The 22,362-nt window shown below is 36.0% G+C and overlaps 1 protein-coding gene across 1 annotated transcript; it reads left to right on the forward strand.

Annotated features, from left to right (window-relative positions):
* The first annotated feature begins 6,890 nt into the window (after nt 1-6,890).
* Nucleotides 6,891-11,476, forward strand: LOC129923979 (C-type lectin domain family 4 member E-like). The gene is made up of 3 exons (XM_056017448.1): nt 6,891-7,050; nt 8,919-9,098; nt 9,994-11,476. The coding sequence occupies exons 1-3, from the start codon at nt 6,912-6,914 to the stop codon at nt 10,131-10,133; spliced, it is 459 nt and encodes a 152-aa protein (XP_055873423.1). The 5' UTR covers nt 6,891-6,911; the 3' UTR covers nt 10,134-11,476.
* Nucleotides 11,477-22,362: the final 10,886 nt, after the last annotated feature.

Genomic DNA, 22,362 nt, shown 5'->3' on the forward strand with positions numbered 1-22,362 from the left:
TCTCCCCCGTGCGACTAACGAGATAGCCATTCTTTTCTTGACTGTTAAATTTATCGGAAAATTGTTAGAGCTGTTTCTGAGATCAGCTGTCAAGGTTCCTGCTGGGTCCAAGTTCTGACGAATACAGGCATTGTAAATAAAATAGCTTGTGTTTTGTGTGCGTCTGGTTTGATTTGAGTAGCATGATACCTGGTTTCCTTCTACAACTTCTCAGTTCCATTGCCAGAATCCTCCTCTCTAGTTTGCAGCTTCAAAGATTCGCAAGCATTCAAGAAAGTGGCTATGACCAGGGATCGCATCAGTCTGATTTTAGTGTTTAGGGTTATGCTTTTGTCGGTCCAGATTATTTTGAGTTTTGCAATTGCTGCTGTGGACTGTGCAATTCTGGTCAGAAATTCAGATTTGGTTCCTTCATCTGAGACGATAGGCCCAAAGTATTGAAAACCTCTTACCCTTACAGGTTTTTGTCTTCATATTAAATCCCTTAAAATGGTCTCCAAAGTTTACTATGTCTTCGTAACCTTCAAATGCGTTCTCCATTATCCTTTCAAGGGAGATATTGAAAAGTATTGGTGAAAGTAGGCAGCTTTGTCTCACTCAAACTGTTAAACCAGTCCCTGATGTTACTGATAAAATACACAGCTCTAGTGGTCTGATTTGAAAGGTTGACTTTAATCATGTTTTTTTTATTGTACTTTTCCATTGTCGCCAAGAGTGCTCCATGCCAGACTGTTAAAAGCCTTCATGAAATCAATTAAGACAAGAAAGAGATTCTGTTTTTTGTTGAAAGTATTTTTCGCAGAGTATCCTGAAGTTTAGGATTTTTTCTGTTGTGATGTGGTCCTGTTTAAAATCCGAATGTTCCTCTGATATATATTTTTCTGGGGACATGGTGGCTTAGTGTTAAAGCGCTTGGCTACCAAACCGATGAGTTCAGGTTCGAATCTTGGTAAAGACTGCGATTTTCAATTTTGGGAATTTCAGGCCCCCATCCAACACGAATGTGTATATGACTTTAGTTGGGAGGAGGAAGGCGGTGGGTGGTTGTGTTGGCTGTGACGATACGAAACTTGCATGCAAAAGTTCATTTGAGTTTTTCCCAGCAAACCGTGATAAACTTTATTTTTAACTTAAAACAATTATTTTCCTGTCCACCCACAGCTAATTTCTTGTAGGATTTATCCCCCCTCGCACGTTTCTCACGGGACGAATCTCCACGTAAAACATTAATTAGCCTCTCTAGGGCTAACTTTTAATTTTGACTGCCGTGCAGGTGACCGGACACACTAGTCCCTTCACGCTGCGTCCTAATAACTTTTCACACCTATCTCCCCCCCCCCCCCCCCCGCAGGATACACATCGCTCTAAGAATAGCATTGCACTCGGGCTGGACAGATACATATTCGCTTAAGACTTTACTCTCACGGTAGGCAACGAATATTGACCATAAATCTGAACTGACGTCTGACATCTCCGGTACATCGATACATGTGAGAAAATCAGCTAGCTTTCTTCCCCACCCGTTAAACGAAAAGTCCCATCTATATATAGAGAGAGACCCAAACATTCTAAGTTAGGCCCGCTAGTATTCATACAGTCTCCTCTGTTAGGAAGTTTAGTTGTGAGGTTTCATTAGGGACAAACGGGTAAGTGTAAACATTTTACTATACTCATTTTATCTTATAGGAATGTGTGAGTACACATTAGTACACAACCACGTTCCCCGTCATTACATTATAACTTTATTATGTATGTATCTTGCACTATTTTATGTCAATGCTATATCTTCATATAGTATTATTAATGCCGCTATGGTTGTCTACATTTGAAACTATAGTCATTATATTTTATTTGTTATGTTTCATCCATTCCTGTATTTTAGTGATTGATGTAAACAATACCCTTTAGTGAATCTAAGTACTGTCTAAGAACTTAGATCGCAGTGCTCTAAACTTACAGAGCCCATGTGAAATTAGTTATTTCACAGTTCTGTTGTATATCCCTCATACATGTTATTATGTCTCCCACCCTTGTGAACTTATAGTTCCTTGGATGAATGTAATTTTGATTAACTATATCAAACCCTTATACTGTATCTCGATCCTAGTATTTTATTTTCATCTTATCCTTTAGTATATAATATGCTCATTCCCCATTTTACTGTAACTGATTACTTATCGCCGTAATCTCATTTAATGGATGAATCTTAGCTAGTATCATCCTACATTATATGATGACACATTTACTGTAGTTATCTTACCTGTATTTTGTTTGCTATTGAGTTATACGCATGCTTTAAGATTTTATACATGATTGTCTTAAATGCCTTATTGGGATTGATACCAATGCCTACATCTGAATGATTGCAAGGCATTTGGGAATCCCTACTCAATGCCTTTAGGAGGTTCTTAATTGTCTGTCTTATCCCCAGCCTGGTTGCTACCCCCGATTGCTACCCCTGATTGCTACCCCGATTGCTACACACGATTGCTATAACTACCAGATCTCCATAGGAAGCTGTAACCGGAGCGGACCGCACCAGATACCCCCCCCCCCTCAATTATATACCTGTTAGCAAGAAGGCTTTGCCTACTGTCCTTGGCCTTAACATATTGTCCAGTGTCCACAGTGCCCTATACTGCCCAGTATCATCTGCCCAGTACCCGGCCCAAACTGTCCACTGCCCAATAGCTATTGCCTAATGCCGACAGATTAGAGCAACCTTCGCAGCAGAAGATAAACTGGTGTTGAGTTAGCACGGCTCTCTACGAGCTAGAGACCACAGCTGAGAGATCACCCCACTACAACTTAGTCTGCAACACCAACCCTCTCTACTGCTAAACAGGCAGCGGCCTCACCCTAGAGCCAGTTTGCCTACAGCATAGAGACTACCCCGAGCCGACGTACTAAGACAGAGCCGGATGACTCATCCTTCTGAGTGCCAGTCCTACGACCGCCAGAAGACGACCCACGGGCTAGCAGCTAAGAAAATAAGTAGCAGACATAGGAACATTCTTCTTCTCCAATCACTCAATAATTAGCAATCCATGATGAGCAGTTATTTTAGATATTAGCACCTTCATTTCATTTCTTAATTATAATTTTATTTGATCATTTATCTTTGTAATCTTTCATTTATTAAATTTTATTTATTTATAAACGTATAATATTGGTCTGTTCTTACTGTTAGTTGCGGTGTGCCTGTACAAAATCTTATATGTGAGCGGGATAAAATTAATAAAATTTCCCCTAGACATAAATAAACAAGCCAAATATTAATTAATTAACATCTCGTCACATTGGCCTCATGACAACCCTCGTTAACCGTCGACTATAGAAACAGATGACATTTACATTTTTCTGCACTATAGATCGCATGGTCTTAAAGGCCTTACTTTTTTTTCTGTGCGTGTCTAAAAGCCCTTGCATTGTAACACTGACACAAAATTTATAAAGACAATATGTAGCCTATACTGTTTGACGGACTATTGAAATCTGTACTTCATCTGCTAATGTAACAAAAAAAAAAAAGGAATATACTTCTTAGAAATTGCCATCAATCGCGGATAACATTAATAGTTTGATTTTTGGTGCTTCTGGTGTGAAACGTTCCTAAGAATTGCATTTTAAAAGTGAACGCTATTTTCTTTTGCTTTGATTTTTTTTATCACTGTAGAATCTTATTTCAAAACCTTGTAGCACATTGTAACTGCATTACTTAGTTGGCGGCTGTTACTTTTTAATATAAAAGTAGTTGTTCCTTTCAGACCTTGCTATCTATGGGGCAGATGACGTTAATTTAAGTTCATCTGTTTCTATGGCCAGCGGTTAACCAATAGGGTGTCATGTGGCCAGCACAACGACTAACCGCCTTTACTTTACCCAACTAAAGTCAGGTTAGATTTAGGTGGACGCCCTAAAAATCCCAATACTCAAAATACAATTCTTCTGAGATTCGAACCCAGGACCCCAGGTTAAGAAGCCGGGCGCTTAATTACTCAGCTACCACGCGTTTTACCTTTTAATATGATGATGTTGTTTAGTTGGCTTAATTATTGTAACTTCTTATACAACTTTACCTTTTATATTTTTTTGTCTTTGGTCTTTTTTATATCTTCCTACCTAACATGTCTCCATATCACTTTCTCTACTTTGTCTTTTATTGTTTGATGAATGTAAACCGAATCTTAAAAACAAAAGAACAGATGACGGTATTGAACATAATATAATATAATATAATATATATATATATATATATAATATAATAATAATGGCAATGTCTTCGATTCCAAAGATTAAGAATGAGTGCAGTGTTTCACATGGCTATGCAAACCCAGTTGCAACTTGCTTATTTTTTTCCACATCTGATACAGACGAGGCTGATGTTCACTGGATGGTCTATTTAAGCTTTCTTGTCTAACTTTATTTTATCACATTAATAAGTCGATACCGAAAAAAAAGTTTTCGGTATGTCTTTATACACAAAAATAATAAAACATCATATCTTCTTCCCCCTCTCCCTCTCTCACACTCTCTCTGCCTCTCTCACACTCTCTCCGCCTCTCTTACTATAAGACTTCAATTGTTTTCTAAGCACAATTTTTAAATCGAGTGACACCCATTGTATAATACTATGCCCAGGTCTTACGCTGAAAATTAAAACTGCTAGTTTCTACAAAGTCGAGAAATCCCAGCCGATAATCCAACAACAAATGACTCTAATCTCTGCTACAAGTAAGTCATTTTGTTCGAAGTTGTGCATTGCGCAAGACTGTTCCTGTTTTTCTTTCAATAAGACCCAGCAAACATGTGAGATTGGTTAAGTCCTGAGTTATAACTATGATTAATACGCATACAAATAATTATTCTATAGAGTATCTTCCTTAATAGGATAAAACGTGTAAAGGAATTTAATGTAGAAAATGTGGAATGCAGATTTCTCTCTTCTAGTAGATGTAAAGTTCCCCTTTTATACCTTGGGATCTATGGTGCAGGGTAGATGTGCTGCTGCATAAAGACATCAGCAACTGGATAGCCACTGGGCACCATTTCACGCTCTAGAAAAAAAGTGTGGGGCAATATCTTGCTGTCTATGAAGACTAACAATATCGAAACCCTAGTCAACCCTCGCCTGTGTGAGGAGCACTCTGCTATGCGGTATTAAAACATAATCCACTTTCTCTTGGCAGGAAAAAAAAATGAATATTGTCCATCTCCATTGCCTAAGGCGGATTTTTATAATGAGGTGGAAAGGTAAAATAACCAATGAAGAAGTGCTGTGCTGCGACAAGCACCGTGCAAGGACAACCGCATTGTTTTCAGTATTAGACGCCTTGGCTTGGACATGTTCACGGAGTGTCCCAAGTTAGACTTCCGCAAGACATTCTCTTTAGTGACGTACTAGAAGGTCGGCAGGTTGACCAATTTTAAGGTATACAGATGTATTCTCAGATGCATGCTCTCCAAATCGACACTGACAGTTGAAATAATTATGCACTGGAGAGCAAATATAAAGGAAGGGTCTATCTCGGACTGCAGTTGGCATACCCACAAGAATTAGTAAGAACGGTTGAAATGCTGCAGCGTCTGGTAATGTTGAAACTGTGAATACTGTTGTGCACAGCTAAGAATTTCAAAAATGTGAAAAAAAAAAAAAAAAACAACTACACTGTAGAAAACAATATCATAATTTAACCAACATAAATACAAAGAGTTTTGCATTAAAGACCATGCCGTTTCAAACAATTATAAAATCGAGCCGACCCGCGGCGTAGCATACACTCCCCTTTTTTTCTGAGTCTCGCTCTCCGTTACCGCAAAATTTACGTGGGGTAACTCTAGTCCGACTTGTAGAAATAAAAGAGTTATCTTTCCATGACTTTTTCATCGTCGTGTCCTGCATGGTTAAACCACCAAGAGAACTATATATATATATATATATATATATATATATATATATATATATAGAGAGAGAGAGAGAGAGCGAGAGAGAGAGAGAGAGAGAGAAAGAGATGAACAATAACACAATGGAGATGCAAAAATAATGAAGATTTTCAAGATAAACTAAAGAAAACAAGGTCAAGGACAATAAATTGAAGTAATTAAACATCCCTGTAGCTAAATAAATTTAAAACAATAATTGAGCTGTAATTTAACAATACCTCAATGACTTCGTATCACATCTCCTGTATGACCTCTAGTTAGACTATTTAGTATTTACCATATTTTAAACACATTTACGCAAATGGTTTTAGTTTTTTTGTCATCAATAATATTTTTAAAAAATTGTATTATTAAGTTAAGTAATCAGTCCTACAAACTAAAAAATTTACCCAAAAAATGTAAAAACGATTTAGTATGCACACTTGTGGACTTCAATTTAAAACAACAATTATTAGGCAGTTTTATATTGTAGACGTTAACTTTAGTGTACTATCACATACTCGGAACACTTAACTTCACTCGTGATGCGGTCTTTGTAAGTAACACCTAGAAGTCAACTATATCTTTATAACCATCAGTTCATTGAAGACATATGCATATTAACAATGCAATAATAATAGCATTAATAAATCTCCATATCCTGTGATATCAAGTCGTTAATTGAACACTACAACTGTAGTTCTAACACTCTCGACACGAGCACGTCTCTTCTTTTTTCTTTTTAACTTTTTGTAGTTGTTGATAGTTTATAATTTATAGCTTTTTATATTCTTTATAAACATATTGAGGACTGCCTTTTTAACTGTCTGAGCGGATCTTTTCAGGGGCCGATTGTGAGTTTAAGTTTCCACACTAACTGTCTTTGAAGCCTTGTTTTTTTTTTACTGTTACTGACCTAATGTTGTTCAATTTTACTTTAAAAAATGTCTTTTTCAGGTACTTGTAAATCAAGCCAATTCAACGCAACGATGAACAGAGAGAAAGAGGTGTATGTTGCATGCGATCTGAGTGACGGCTTTCAACTTGTCACCAGTGGTACGACTAGTGCATGCGTTTGGGTCTCCACCAACATGACAAACTACTTTTTTGCTAGAAACTCATGCAGAGGTATTTTAAGTTTGCAATATCCTATTCAATCTTATATAATACAGACGCTACTTCTAAAAAGAAGATGACAACGTCCTACGCGTCATGCATTTAGTCATGCATGTTATCTAATGACTTAAATTCTGCCAAGTCACTGGTTTTCCTGGCTAGCTCAGGTAACCCATTCCATGCTATAATACCACTCTAATACCACTAGGGAAGATGTAGGATTTCATGCTCTAATAGCACTAGGAAAGAAGGAGCATTTTTACAAATTTGTCCTAGCATATGGGACGAGGAATACGCCTTTGTCATTGTGTCTTTCAGAGTATTTTATTGGATTTTGTTATTGTATTTGAAGATTATGGTCCAGTATTTTATATATAATTGCTACCTTACTTTTGAGTCTTCTCTCCTGAAGGATTTCTAAATTTAGTGATTTTACTAAAGGTGTTACTCTAGTCAAATGTGAATATTCGTTTGTTATGAATCTCACTGTTATGAATCTCACTGCTCTGTTCCAGTTTCTTAATGTTGAGTTTAGGGGTCCCAAAAAATAGGGTGCATATTCTATTATTGGCCTAACCAAGGTTAAATAAAATGTAGTTTTATGTTCTTATTTGATTTATAGAAATTTCTTTTAATAAACCCTGTTGATTTGTTTTTTGATAGTTTCATGAATATTGGTATTCCATAAGAATTTTTCATTTATTATAGCACCTAGGTATTTTGCGTTTTTAGTCTGTGTATTACTGTGTAACTGGTTTACCATGAATAAGATAAGTGGAGTTTATTTGTTTTAGTTTTTTTTTGTTACTCTTAATAACTGAAATTTTCCTGGGTGGAAAGACAGGCTCCAATTTCATTCCCATATTTCTGCAATATCGGAAACATAGTCTTATAAAATACTAGAAGAATAAAAAGATAAAAGCAAATTCGCGCATTTTTGTTTTTTTTTATGCTTGCTAGATACCATTCTTATAAGTAGTCTTTCATCCCTAGCGCAATTATAGCGTTGAGCGGTTTGCATGAATCAGGCAGCGAATCCAATGACTTCGAATGAGTAAGAACGTAATCATATTATTCTTTAAAAAAACGTCTGGAATATATAAGATGATACAATTATTTATGTTAATATTAGAAATATGAGAATCGGCAGCATTCTGGATGGTACAATAACAGAAATGATAATAACCTAAAGTATTACTCATCATTTGACTGCTAATGTTTGGGTGTACTGTTTGACGAATTAACCCAATTGTTCCAGTGTCCAGTTTTTGTTCTCTCAGAGGTGGATCCTTCCGCCCTGAGTGCTTATATGTTGGTCCAGCCAGTTAGCATGAGTCCGAGTTTTTGGAGGGATCAACTTTGATGACAACTTGAGTCTGTAGCTGAAAGATTCGTCTCGTTTGTAGAGTTCTCGCCCCCTTTGTTACACGCCCATGTGGTGCAGTATGGAAGCAGTAGTGGCAAGGATGCGCCCATGTGGTGCAGTAGGGAAGCAGTAGTGGCAAGGATGCGCCCATGTGGTGCAGTAGGGAAACAGTAGTGGCAAGGATGAAATCATCTTCTCCCATGTCCAGGTTAAGATTATATTATTACTAGCATGTAACTCCAGATACACCGTTGATTTGTTGTTTTTTTTATACCAGTTCCCAAACTCCGACTCTTTTTTTTTCTTTTCCACTTTAAACAGTAAAAAAAAACCTTTTTACAAAACCTCCATTTAAGTCACTTAATCATGGAGAGTGGGCGGACGCTGATCTAAAAAAGGCTGTCGCTGTAGATTGCTGCGAAAAGAATGACTAGCTCGTTGACTAACTCTAGTTTGACCGTTATAATTTTCATAGTGAAAATATTTTTTAAAATGTTGCTGGAAATGTTTTCAGGGAAATCAGCTTATCTGTACACAGTGAAAACGATTGGAAAGCTGGAGATTCTTCAGAAGAACTATGACAGCACAAGCCTCTGGGTGGGTCTGAATGACATCGATGTTGAAAACGTTTTCAGATGGGAGGATGATAACACTATTTGTGACAGCACATGTAGGGGGCAAGTGTTTGCTCAAGGTAACGTACAATGAGCAAATATAAAAAAGTACTTTTAACTCTTTCTCTCCTAATCAACGATACAACCGTTGATTTGACCTCATTAAATTAAATTAATGTTTAACTTTATAAACTTGAACTTGTGTTATATAAAAAGAGCATGCATTTTTTCGTTAATCCTCTACCAAGTAAAATACTTTTTTGATAACAAACAACAAAGCTATTGAAGCTTAATCATAACAGGGTAGTGAGATGGTAATGAGCAAAATGAAGAATTCCCTGGAAAGGTGGAAAATAATAACGGAGAGAAAGAGTTAAAAAACAAAGTACTGTATTGAGTAAGAATTGCATTATTATTTTGAATGAATCCAGTAAGTAATTGTTAGTAGATCTAGATTCTAGACTAATAGAATACATTTGTGCAACTGGAAATATATTATATATTTTTTTTGTTTAAAGATATTTTCATGATTATAGCCTGCTCGTTGCACTAAGTATAAATCCCTTTTGTAGATCAAAATAAAAAACTAAACTCTGCTATTTTCCCGTCTAATTCATGAAACCCAACCCATACTCTAATGACAGTAGGAAACAAGGAGCACTTTCACAAATTTGTCCTAGTCAATGGAATAAGAACTGTGTCTTTATTTTGTCTCTTTCTGAGTACTTTATAAGGTTTTATTTTATTTTTGATAAAATTTGTAAATTATGATTCAATGTTGTATGGTTTATCGCTACTTCACTTGTTACTACTCTGTCCTCAAGTGTCTCTTCATTTAGTGATTCTACTGAAGATGTTACTCACATCAAGTGTGAATATTTGTATTTTGTAAATGACATCGCTTTTTTTTTGTTTTTGACTTCGTCGTTCTAGTATAGAACAGCATGAAATTAATATTTCGTTCTTTTTCTCCAGGTGAACCTAATAATGAATACGACGAAGAAGACTGCGTACACTATTACAACTCATATAGACCGTCTCCATTTTTAAATGATAAGAATTGTTTTACTAACCTAGCTTATATTTGTGAAAAACCTTTATTTAACATGTATTGAACACAAAATATTTATATATTTATGTTATACGTAAGCACTAGAAGGATGACTGTAAAGAAACTACTAATTATTAGTTCACTTTCTTATGAATACATTATTAATATTATTGTGTCAAACTAGACTGTTTAATACTTATGCTACTAATACCTAAACTACACGTCCGGCTTAAAAGTGGACGACCTGTACTCTCCTGCGCTCTAAGGCGTCTACTATTGATGTACTGGCACCGTGCTATTTGTAGTACTTCCACGTTGGTCATATATCTTACCTCCTCACTGTGATAATTGAAGTGTAGAATGAGTACTAGTCCGTTTTATTTGTATTTTGTTTTATTTTTATCTATGCCTGCTTTTGTATTGTTTGTAAGTAGTTCCCCCTTTCAGACTTTGCAATCTATAGGGCATATGATAATGAGTGTCACGTGGCCAGCACAACGACCAACCGCCTTTACTTTCCCCAACTTAAGTCAGGTACCATCAGAGTTGGGTGGACACAGGGGCGCCCAAAAAATCCTGAAATTCAAAATCCCAGTCTTCACTGAGTTTCGAACCCAGAATCCCAGGTTTCGGAAGCCAAGCGCGTAATCACTCAGCCACTGCGCCTTGTGTGGCATTAGTGCCATGTGGAAAATCAGAAGATCTATTTAAATTGTTTTAAAGGTTAAAAATTTAACCCGCGGGCCATATATGACCATTGACTCAACTTTCTCTGGCCCCACGGAACTGCAGTCCAACAGTATATAATGCAACGTAAGAGGCTCAGTTCGGTTGGACGCGACAACTTTTTCCCCATAATGCACAAGGTGACAAGACCTATTTGGTCTCTTGGCCGGAAAAGATTTGGTCTTAATGACTCGCACAAGGAAGATTGTTGAATTTCTAGATTTTTATTTTTTACTATAAATGAACGTCTGAAAAAATGCAGAGGCGTAGCTAGGGTGGGGGGAAGGAGGGGGAGAATTTGAAAATCCCCCCTGGGCCTCAAATGAGTGTTTTTTTTTCATTGAATATTAAATATTACGAAAAAAATGCAGGGGCTCCCAAAGAGGTCAAGCCCCTCTCCCTGGCCTCCAAATGATGGCGAATTCCTAACTACGCCACTTGTGTAACGGAAATAAAAGTCTAAGTAACGCTACATGAAGTATTACTGAAGTTCATTCCTAAATGTCATTAGTGATTTTCTTTAAAAATATACTTTAATAAAACTTTTAAACATTTGCAAATCCCCTATTCTACTAGTTGACCAAATATGAATGTACATTTCATTTGCACTGCTGTGATGTTTCTTAGGAGTCATAAACTATGATAAAAACTAGTCAATAATAAAGATACTATTATTATTAATATTGGTTGTTATTTTCTTTATTTTCAAAATACAAGTGTTTGTGTATTGTTTCAATTTTCTCAATCAAGCCTAAACAGAACTAACTAACTAATCACCACAAGTCTCTCTTGCTCGTACAGCTACATTCTCGAGGACTCTCAAGGTACCATATGGTACCGCCTTGCTGTCATGGACTCAACTGTCCTTTCTTACACACTGTCTCTCGACCGTCAAGGTTCTCTGTCACATGACCACAACACGGGTCATACTTGCGTGTGCTAGTAGTACTGTTTCTTGTCTATCGACAGCCCTTGACCTGTGTGATTGGCCTGAGTCATGTGTGTCAGTAGGCCGCATACATTAACCCTTTCAGTCCGCCTTTGGGGCTACTACAGTATTATTGAAGGGAGAAAGGCTTATGTTAATAGTGCATCTGTTTCTTGCCTATTAAATAATGCTGGAGTAAAGGTAAGTCAAGTTCCCCTTTCAGACCTGGCGATCTATGGGGCAGACAATGTTAAGGTCATCTGTTTCCATGGCCAACGGTTAACGAGGGTGTCATATGGCCAGCACAACGACCAACCACCTTTAGTTTTCCCCAACTAAAGTCAGGTACCTATTAGAGTTGCGTTGACTCAGGGGCGCCCTAAAAATACCGAAATTCAAAATCCCAGTCTTCACTGAGATTCAAACCCAGGACTCCAGGTTCGGAAGCCAAGCGATTAACCACACACAATTCGCCCCTTCTTTTAATGCTGGAAAGCCACCAGAAAGGCTGCATACAATTGACGTGACCAAACAAGTTTAAATGTGTCGGTCTATTTAAGGAGCTGTTGAAGACAAGGACTACATGTATAGCTAGATCTGGAACTGATGACAAACCAAACAGGAAAGTCATTTGTCGGAGATTCGGTACACACTAATTGTAGAAAGATTTCTTTCAATAAATGATGTTAATGGAGAGCTGTCCATCTGATTTATATGAACATGTTCGTATCTAAAACAAAATGGAACTGTTTTTATTTTCTGCTTCTTCATGTTCTTCACTGATTTAAATTCATGCATCATAGTGCTAGATTTTTTGTTGAACAGAACAGTATCGACGGACCTGGGGCTATAAGCAAAAATATTGGGGAATGGGGTTTGTAAGGCTGATCCTCATTTCAAGCCAGAAACTTTTCAAAAGAAAATATTGCGCCTTTGTAAAAACAAAAAATAGTAGCCTGTCTGTTCCCTCCTAATGAAAAATAAATGCAACTGTGTTTTAAATAAAAACAATGTCAAGCCAAAATAACCGCATTAAATGTTCATAAATAATTCACTTTTTTCAACCTTCTCAAATACCAAATAAACACTTAATGTATGACATGTACCGTTACTTCCAGTCGGCCATCTACTGTCACATTAATCTTCAGCCTTCATTAAGTAAAAAAAAACTTTCTATGGCAGGTTAACATTATTTTTGTTTGTTTGTTGCCAAATGATTAAAGATTTAATGTCGTTATTGAATACTAGTTTTTGCAAAAAGCTCATTCTGCCTGTTTGTTTATTAATCTATAATGTAAAAAAATATTTCTTTTGTCTGGGAAAATTTCAACACCATTGTGACGAGTGACGTCCCTTTTTCTGTTCCCACTCGTCACTACCTCATTTTACTTATACTATATAACAGTATATGTATTAGTATAATTAACTTGGCTCTTTTCTTCTAGTGGTGATTCTCACTCTCGGTGCTTGTAATTACTTTGTCTGCATACTTTTTTTTTTAATGTATAAAAATTAAACTAATGAAAACAATGTCACAATATCAACGACCACATAATGAATACTCGTGCAATCAATCTCTCTAATTAAAACTAATATTTAATATTTTAAATGGGGCATTGATAACATCTTTAAAATCATGTAATAAATGTAATAATTGATTAATTAATAAATTTATAACTGCAGATATGTCTTATTAATAACATAACATAATAACATAAAACAAGTGGCTTCAATACAATATACAAATGAAACTATTGTATCTGTTAAGATAATATAGATAAACAATAAAGACATAATCAACAAAACAGCAATTAGTCACCCATGCCAATTAGACCACAACGGCTACTCCCTCCTCCATGCACTGGACCCAGACGGCATTTGAGTTCAGTACCTCTGTCCATGTCATCTGATGCCAATCATTGTATGTTCATCGTCTTACTAAATGGTCTTCGTCACTGTCGCCAATATTTATTTTGACTATCATTCTGTGACTCAAGCCTGCCATCTACCGACTCAGACTGTCGCTGACTCGGACTCTAAGGGATGTCACTGACTTTGACTCACGGACTGTCACTTTAAATAATCAAATAACCAAAATATCGCTAACAACTAGCTAAAGCGCAATTCTATTTATTCATAATCAACTAACATCTAAAGCTAGATCTATAACTAGTAAAAACTTTTGTTCTAACCCGGTCCCTTAGAACTAATTCCTACATGTCTCTGGTAAACAACTCACACCGCTTGGAGCCAAGATCGCGAGCCAGCCTCGGCGACTTGCTCCCAATGTTTGTATGTGTCGTTCACGAGAATACATCTAGCACACGACACACGCCCTCGGCGTTGACTGACACCCTAACTCACGCATAACTTAACTCTACTAAATCTTCCGTGTTTGTTCCGTCCTACGGGCATCGAGTCGCCCTACAAGGTATAGGCTTAAATCTAAGTGTCACAAGAGTCCTACCCTTTGTCTGTACTCTGTCAAGCCTGTCGGTGAGCCGTGAAAACTAATTACAAAATAATTAACTTTGCTCACACACATACACTGCACTATTATTCATTGGCATTGACAATAAACAAATGATTAAAATAAAAAAACAACAAATAGTTAAATAATTACTAGTAATTTAGTTATTTTGTTTGATATCAAAAAAGAAAATAAACACTCAGCATTTAGAGATATGTCTAAATATCTGGGTTGTGTCCCCTTAGATAACTGAACATGTTATTTCTCTCACTCCCATTCCTGGATCAAAGTAAAAATTTAAACAGTAATTTATTGAAACTATTAAAAATATTATTAGTATAGCTTTTATATAGCGCTACTTTCATGCTTATAGCATGCTCAGAGCGCTTTGGTCCAATCTCATTAGTGGACCAGTTGGGGGGAGGGGGTATCTAGGAGTTGGTTTTCCGAACCTCGAGCCCCCTTCTCGGTAGCCAAAGACAAGCCAAGTTCAAGCGCACTTAGCCTCTCGACCACGCTTCCCACTATGAATGAATTTAAAAAAAAATTAACCAATTGGTCTATTAATTATTGGTAATTAATTATTTTGTCTAATATCGAAAAAGAAAACCCTACATTATTGAGATATATAGTTGAAAATGTGGAGATCCTCTGCATCAATTAGCTTTTTTTTATTCTAAGAAAATGTATGTTTATATTTTGCTTGTCTAGAGAATGACCTAACTGTGTGCCACTACATTAAGTAATTTCATTGAAGTCACTGATTATATGTCATTTTCCATTTTTTCTTCTGGTGTGGTTTTCGACGGGGTGAAAACGCCGGCTGGGCCCCATGACATAATTAATATAAATACTAATATAAATATATTTAGGAAATACAAATAAATATACCTATACTAGAAAAGATATTTTCATATGATATGGTTTTGCTATTGATCTAGATCAGTGTTTCCCAAACTGTGTTACGCGGAACCGTAGTATTCTGCGAAGATTTAATAGGTGTTCGACGAAATACTAGAATAATTAATTAGTAGGCCACCACGTGAATTAATCTCCATAAAAAACATAAGCAAAGTTTTCCGCTAAATACTTAGAATGTGCGAAATGTTCCGTTAAGGAAAACGTTTGAGAAACACTGATCTAGATAGAGATGAACATAGAAAAGCTCCATAAAAGCCATTAAAAAAGGACGTGTCGAGCATATTGTTCTTCTACAAACTGTGGATTAAAGCTTATATAATATTACAAAAATAGATAAAGAAACATTTAATGCTCATATAGTGCATGGCTATTTAAACAAATCTCTTTTAAAGGACTTGTCATTTGTTAGCAAAAATAAATTCCAGTGGGTATAAAAAGAGTTATGAACCAGCTCAAAAAAAATAAATTATAAGAATTTAAAGATAGTTATGGAGTGAGAAGCTCAATATCTCAGTTACAAACTCAGACCAAAAAGTGACCTATATTTTTAGCCACATCCAATGCAGATAGCTATTGTAAACAAACAAAAAATGTACATAATCTTTGCTTTGAAAGAATTCTCAAATGTCTTGAGTATCTACAAATAATGTCTTTGTTGTGATAGAACAATTATGAAATGTTTGTTTCACAGATAAACAAACATTTCCCATAACACTGGATGTCGTTCATAAGTTGGGAAAAAGAAAAGTAGCCAACACAATCTTCGTCAGACGAAATATCATTTGGCTCACCTGAAATCAAGAAATTGAATTACGGTTTTGTGTGCTGTTTAAAGTGAAGTTTATGTACTCATTTTTTCTTATACAATTTTATCTTTGACTTTTCAAAATTAAAACTATTTTCTTGAATATCAATTGCATTGAATTCGGTTTGGCATTAACACTTAAAGTGCTTAGCATTTTTTGTGCATACAAAAAATGGAATTACAATTCTAGTGTTTTGAGGCTTAACAATCACACACGTTTAAAGGGTTAAAAGGTGAGACTGATTTTCTAAATAGAGTTACCAGAGGATTAGATACATCTTTATAAAATAAAGCCATATTTACATAATCAATAATTAAATTATAGTAAAATCTTAAGTGTATGTACTGATGGAGCAGTCTGATTGGTTGGTAGAGTTTGTGGCATTGTAACCCTGCTTGAAATGGTTATATACGTCGACGTCTTCTGAAATATCCTTCGCATCAACAGGCGTTGTGTGGACAAGAAAAATGTTTGATTTACATCAGCTTAGGATAACAGTTGTGGGATATGGAAATACAATTAGAGCAGGGGGGATAAAAAAGACTTGAATTCAGTAAATATTGTAAACTGTTAAATAAGAACAGGATGATCCCTTTCTTCTTCATTGTGGTAACTGGGAGCACAATGAAAACTCCTGTTTTACTATTATAATCTATCAAAATATATAATCATCCTAATAGTAAATTTAAAATATTTTGAACACACACACACAGTTGGTATTTCGCATGTATCAAGTAGAGAATTATTTAAATACATAGAAAATCTGAGACATTTCGTGAACCAAAATATTTGTAGAAATTAGAAATTAGTTGTTCTGCTAGAATTAATTAGTGACAATGTATATTAAAATTAAATATAATACTTAACAATTTTTCAATACACAATATTAAAACAAGATCTCTATTTAGATGCGTTAATATTATTGGAATATTTCATACATGTATGAGAACCTATAATAAGCGTTATTATTTTTGTTTGCATTTTTTACAAAACTTTTATTAACTCATTCTGTCTGTCTGTCTGATAAAAAGCATTTACACGTTATTTCTCCCACACCCAATCTCGGATCAAACGGAAATTTTTCACAATCATTTCTTTTACCCGACAACACAAGAATCATTTTAAAAATTAACCACTTAGTTAATTAACTGTTGGTAATTCATTTTTTTGTTTGGACTTAGTTAATTAACCGTTGGTAATTCATTTTTTTGTTTGGTATCTCGAACAAGGGAAAGACATTGTATAAGACTTAGGTGGTGGTAGAAGCTTTACATATATATATTGTTTTTCTTCTTAGGCATGCAGAATCAAACTTTCTTAACTCCTCTGTTTGTAGCACACATACACACACACGTACCCACACACGTACACACACACGTACACACACACGTACCCACACACGTACCCACACACGTACCCACACACGTACCCACACACGTACCCACACACGTACCCACACACGTACCCACACACGTACCCACACACGTACCCACACACATACACAAAATCAATAAGAAGAAAGTATTTTATTTGTTACTCTGTACCTTCAAACTGTATTTAACAAGCATTAGGAAAAAAAAAATAATACTTTAAAAAAATAAACCTTTTCAAAGGGAAAGAACTGCTAATTATTACCATTTATCTAAAAATCACAGGGTTTAGCTCCTTTACTGCTCTAAAAAACAAAATTAATTAATTAGTACTAATTGGTTAATTTTTAGATTGATCGTGTATAGTCATCGACTACGAATAATTAAGTAAAATTTCAACTTCAAACTGATAGATTTACTGTTATCTTTTAATACTTAAATAGACAAATCTATAACACTTTAATACTGAATCTGAATAGGACTGAGAACATTACACACAAATGATTACCTGCTTGAAAAATCATAGATATGCAGGTTTGGTTACAGATGGTGTTATCATCGACCCACCTGAAAACGCTTTCTGTAGCCATGTCATTCAAACCAACCCATACTACACTATCCAGTCTAAAATTCTCTTGTAAAATCATCAATTTCTCTAAAGTCTTAACGGTATAGAGATGAGATGACTTGGCTGAGGAAACAGAGTGATCGTCATTAATCTTATCTTATCTTATATAATACAGACGTTACTTCAAAAAAGGAAGATGATTACGTCTTACGCGTCATGCGTTCAGTCATGCATATTAACCAATGACTTAAATTCTGCCAAGTCACTGGTTTTCCTGGCTAGTTCAGGGAACCCATTCCATGCTCTATTAGCACTAGGGAAGAAGGAATATTTGTATAAATTTGTTCTAGCACATGGGACGAGGAATGTGCCTTTATCTTTGCTAGATATATAGATATCTAGATATGTTAGATATATAATTCTTTATAATCGAAAGTAGCTAATTAGAAATGATCACAAACCATGAGATTATAGACAGATATATATAAGACAGGGTTACTGCAGCGATTGGACCCCATTATGACTTGGTAACTATTGTAAAAAAGCAAGCTAAAATCTATGTTTATATTACAAGGTCTTCGGGGTCTCGCAAAAAACTTCCTTCAGTGAACAGTACCAGGAATAGGGAGAAGAGGCAGAAAGCGATAGGAAGACAACGTAAATGTTTGGGACGGGCCTGCCACTGAAAGAGGATTCTAACTAAGGTGAAAGACAGAGAGGAATGGAGAAAGGCGGTCGCAAAATCTTGCATGGTGCCCCAGCAGTCCAACAGGCTAAGGGATAGGTAAAGGCAGTGATTTTTGTGGTAAAATGATAGGTGCCGGTACTCAGTGATGGATTGACGAACTTTTAACTACTAATAAATTAATAATAAACGTTAAAATTCAAGAAAAGTAATAATTTTTTTCCCCACATTGAAAGAGGTGCCAGTACACCGTACAGGTGCGTGCGTGCCTTCACAAAAAAAAAAAAAGCCAGCACCGGATAAAGGTAAGGGCAAACCCCCCCCCCCCCCCCCCCCCGTAATTATAACATTGTCTACAGACGGATGTGTGTGTAAGTTACATAAAAAACATGGCTACCTATCATGAGGGCTAGAGTTTAAATCCCGATATGCTGAGCGCCTAAAGGCAGCATTGAAGCATTCTCCCAGGCAAACCTCCCCCCCCCCCCCCAAACCCCTAAAGATCTACACAAGAGCGCACTGAATATGCTTATTTAATGAAAAGTACGCTATACAAAAGTAAGTTAAACAAGCAAGACGTAAAAATCTAAATAATGTAGACGTTATTTCCCTTTTTGATAATTAATTAATTACCAATAATTAATTGACTAATTAAATGTAAGTTGATATAATCCTTGCAAAATCTCACCTATTTCTATATAAGTATCTCTTTTGTTTAGCTCTATACCATTTTTGTTTTAAACTTGTAAATTGTTTGTATCATGTCTTAATTGTATTTATAATTCATAAAATCAAATTAATTATGTTACGAATTGTATGAACAGTTTCATTATTTTAATTTGTTCATTGGCTTTATTAGTTTGAATGCTTTGACTGTTTGCGTAACCAAATCTTACACCCCTCTTACCAGTCAGCAGCTGTTATTAGAATATCAAGAACACCAATGAAATGTCCGTTCTTTCCCATTGTCCAGCCAGCTTTGACCTATCATTTCCTCGTGCTTCTTCTACTGTATCTTGAAGGATGACCATTAAAGTTGAGTCATGCCTTACAATAAGTCCGAAACAGCTCAGATTTCATCTCTTCACAGTGAAGAGGACTTTCTTCTTTTCTAAAAGGGGTAGACTATGTAACTAATTAATGTCAGGTATCTAACAGAGTCGGCACAGGGGCGTCTTACAAATCCCGAAATTCAAAATCACAGACTTATCTAGGATTAGAACCCGATACCCCACGGTTAGGACGCCAAGCGCATTACAAGTCAGCCACCACGCCTAGGAGTAACTTACCTTTACACACATCCCTGGCAGTTGGGTAGTTAACCAAGTTGTTCGACTGCCAGACACAGGCGACGACAGAGCCTTTAACTAAAATTTGAAATCCATCGTTTGTGTTGCATGAAATAAAAATGTCTCTGCTAGTATCACCTGTGCCTTTCCCAATCGAAACTCGTCCTAGAAATAGTTTTAGAAATATAGTTCTTATTGATAGCGTGCATATTGCTTGTGTTTCATTTCCAAAAATGACATGTAATTGAGTTTTGATGAATAACACCGAATGCTGGAAATTAACAAGCAATAGAAAAAAAAGGGATATTTAAAAAAAAAAAAATCAAAACTAATCTAAGGGAAATGACCGTTAATTACTGTCATTTATCTGAAAATTGCTTGGTTTAACTCCCTTTCTGACATATAAAACAACAAACAAATAATTAGCACTTCGAATACCTAATAGCTTAATTTTTTAAATTTATTCGTGTATTGTTCTGGACGATGAATGCTTATGCAAATTCTAATTTGATCCAAGAATGAGAAGTGGGAGAAAACTGAGCAAAAACTTAATCATGGAATTAAATTCATATATACATCCGTATTAAGCAGCATTTATTCTCCTATTTTGATATCTAACAAAATGATTAATCACCAACAATTAATGAACTAATTGGTTTATTAGTTATCTTGTAATTGTCAGGTACAGTGATTGAGTGTGCACATTTTTAACTTGATCCGAGAATGTAAAATCGGAGAAATAACTTGTTCAAACTTTTTACCAGACAGACAGAGTTGATATAAGCTTTGTAAAAAAAAAACTTTTCACTAGTCTCCATAGAGAAAAGACACTACAAGTCTTGTGGTATCTATCTGACCGTAAGTCTGTCTCTATCAGCAAAACTAAAAACGCTTATCTCCTATTTCTTTTAATCATCACATTTAGTGTGGTCTAGTTGTAAGATTGTGTCAAAATTAAATAATATAGTTTCTTTTTGTTATCATTTTTGTCTATATATTCCCATGGTTTCAATGTGAACTGCATGCACTTCATAAAAACTGTTTGTTTCTATTTTTACAAAGCTTATATCAACTCACTCTGTCTTTTGTCTGTCTGTCTGCCTGTCTGGTCAAAAGTTTGTTCACTCTATTTCCCCGACACCCAATCTCGGATCATGCTAAAACGTCGCACAATTATTTCTTGTACCTGAAAAAACAGGTTCAGATTGTCTTTTACCTTGTTCAGATCAATACATTTTTCTTTTTCATTTATTGATTATTTCATACCATTGTTAGTTTCAAAGGATATTTGATCGCTGTACATGATAAATATAATTTTCTTGACATATACTGATAAATAGTTTGAAGTACAGCTAACCTTTTGTAATCCGTAATTCGACGCACTCGATAATCCGAATCCCGCGACGGTCGGACTATCATCCATTTTTGTTTTTGTAAGCACTAGTGCAGATTAAGTGTTGTAACGGTAAGTAAGTAAAGGTACCTCCCTTCGGCCCTTGCAATCTATGGGTGCAGATAATGTAAAGCTTTTTTTCTATGGTAAACGGTTAACGATAATAACATGTAGCGTGCACAACGCCAGACGTCTTTACTTTCCCAAAATATGTCAGATACCTATAAGATTTGGATGCACTTAGAGGCGTCCTTAAAATCACGAACTTCAAAATCCCAGTCTTTACATGGATTTAGACTTGAGCGATCGTGCGCTGCAAATGGAACGATAGGTAGAACACTATGCAGAACTCTACCAGATTGAAAACGCCATCTCACCAAATGCTGTTTCCAACTTCCCATCACTTCCAGTTTTGACGGAATTAGACGAAACGCCCTCAGTAAAGGAGCTGAGCATTGCCATTGACATGCTTGCACATGGGAAAACACCCGGAGGAGATGGCATTCCTGCTGAAGTAATTCAGGCTGGAAAACATGCCCTAATCAAACCACTCCATGAACTGCTAAGCTTGTGCTGGGAACAAGGAATGGTCCCCCAGGAATTGAAAGACTCCAACATTGTTACAATTTATAAAAATAAATAAAGGCGACCGCTCTGATTGTAACAATTACAGAGGCATCTCACTGCTTAGCATAGTCGGAAAGGCTTTTGCTAGAGTATTACTAAAGCGATTACAGATCCTGGCAGATCGTGTTTATCCAGAGTCGCAGTGTTGCTTTAGGGCAGGTAGATCTACAACAGATATGATTTTCTCTCTGCGGCAGCTACAGGAGAAGAGCAGAGAACAAAAGCAGCCCCTCTTCATAGCTTTTATTGATTTGACCAAGGCCTTTGACCTTGTTAGCAGAAGCGGTCTGTTTGCTGTACTAGAGAGAATCGGCTGCCCAAATAAGTTAAGAAAACTAGTGTCAGCTTTTCACGAAAATATGCAGGGCACCGTTCAGTTTGAAAGTTCTTCCTCCAGGCCATTCTCCATTAAGAGCGGTGTAAAACAAGGATGTTTACTGGCCCCTACACTATTTGGCATCTTCTTCTCAGTCGTACTATCCAGTGCTTTTAAATCCCTGGAAGACGGAA

The sequence above is a fragment of the Biomphalaria glabrata genome, chromosome 18, assembly GCF_947242115.1.
Source record: "Biomphalaria glabrata chromosome 18, xgBioGlab47.1, whole genome shotgun sequence".
NCBI classification, from domain to species: Eukaryota; Metazoa; Mollusca; class Gastropoda; family Planorbidae; genus Biomphalaria; species Biomphalaria glabrata.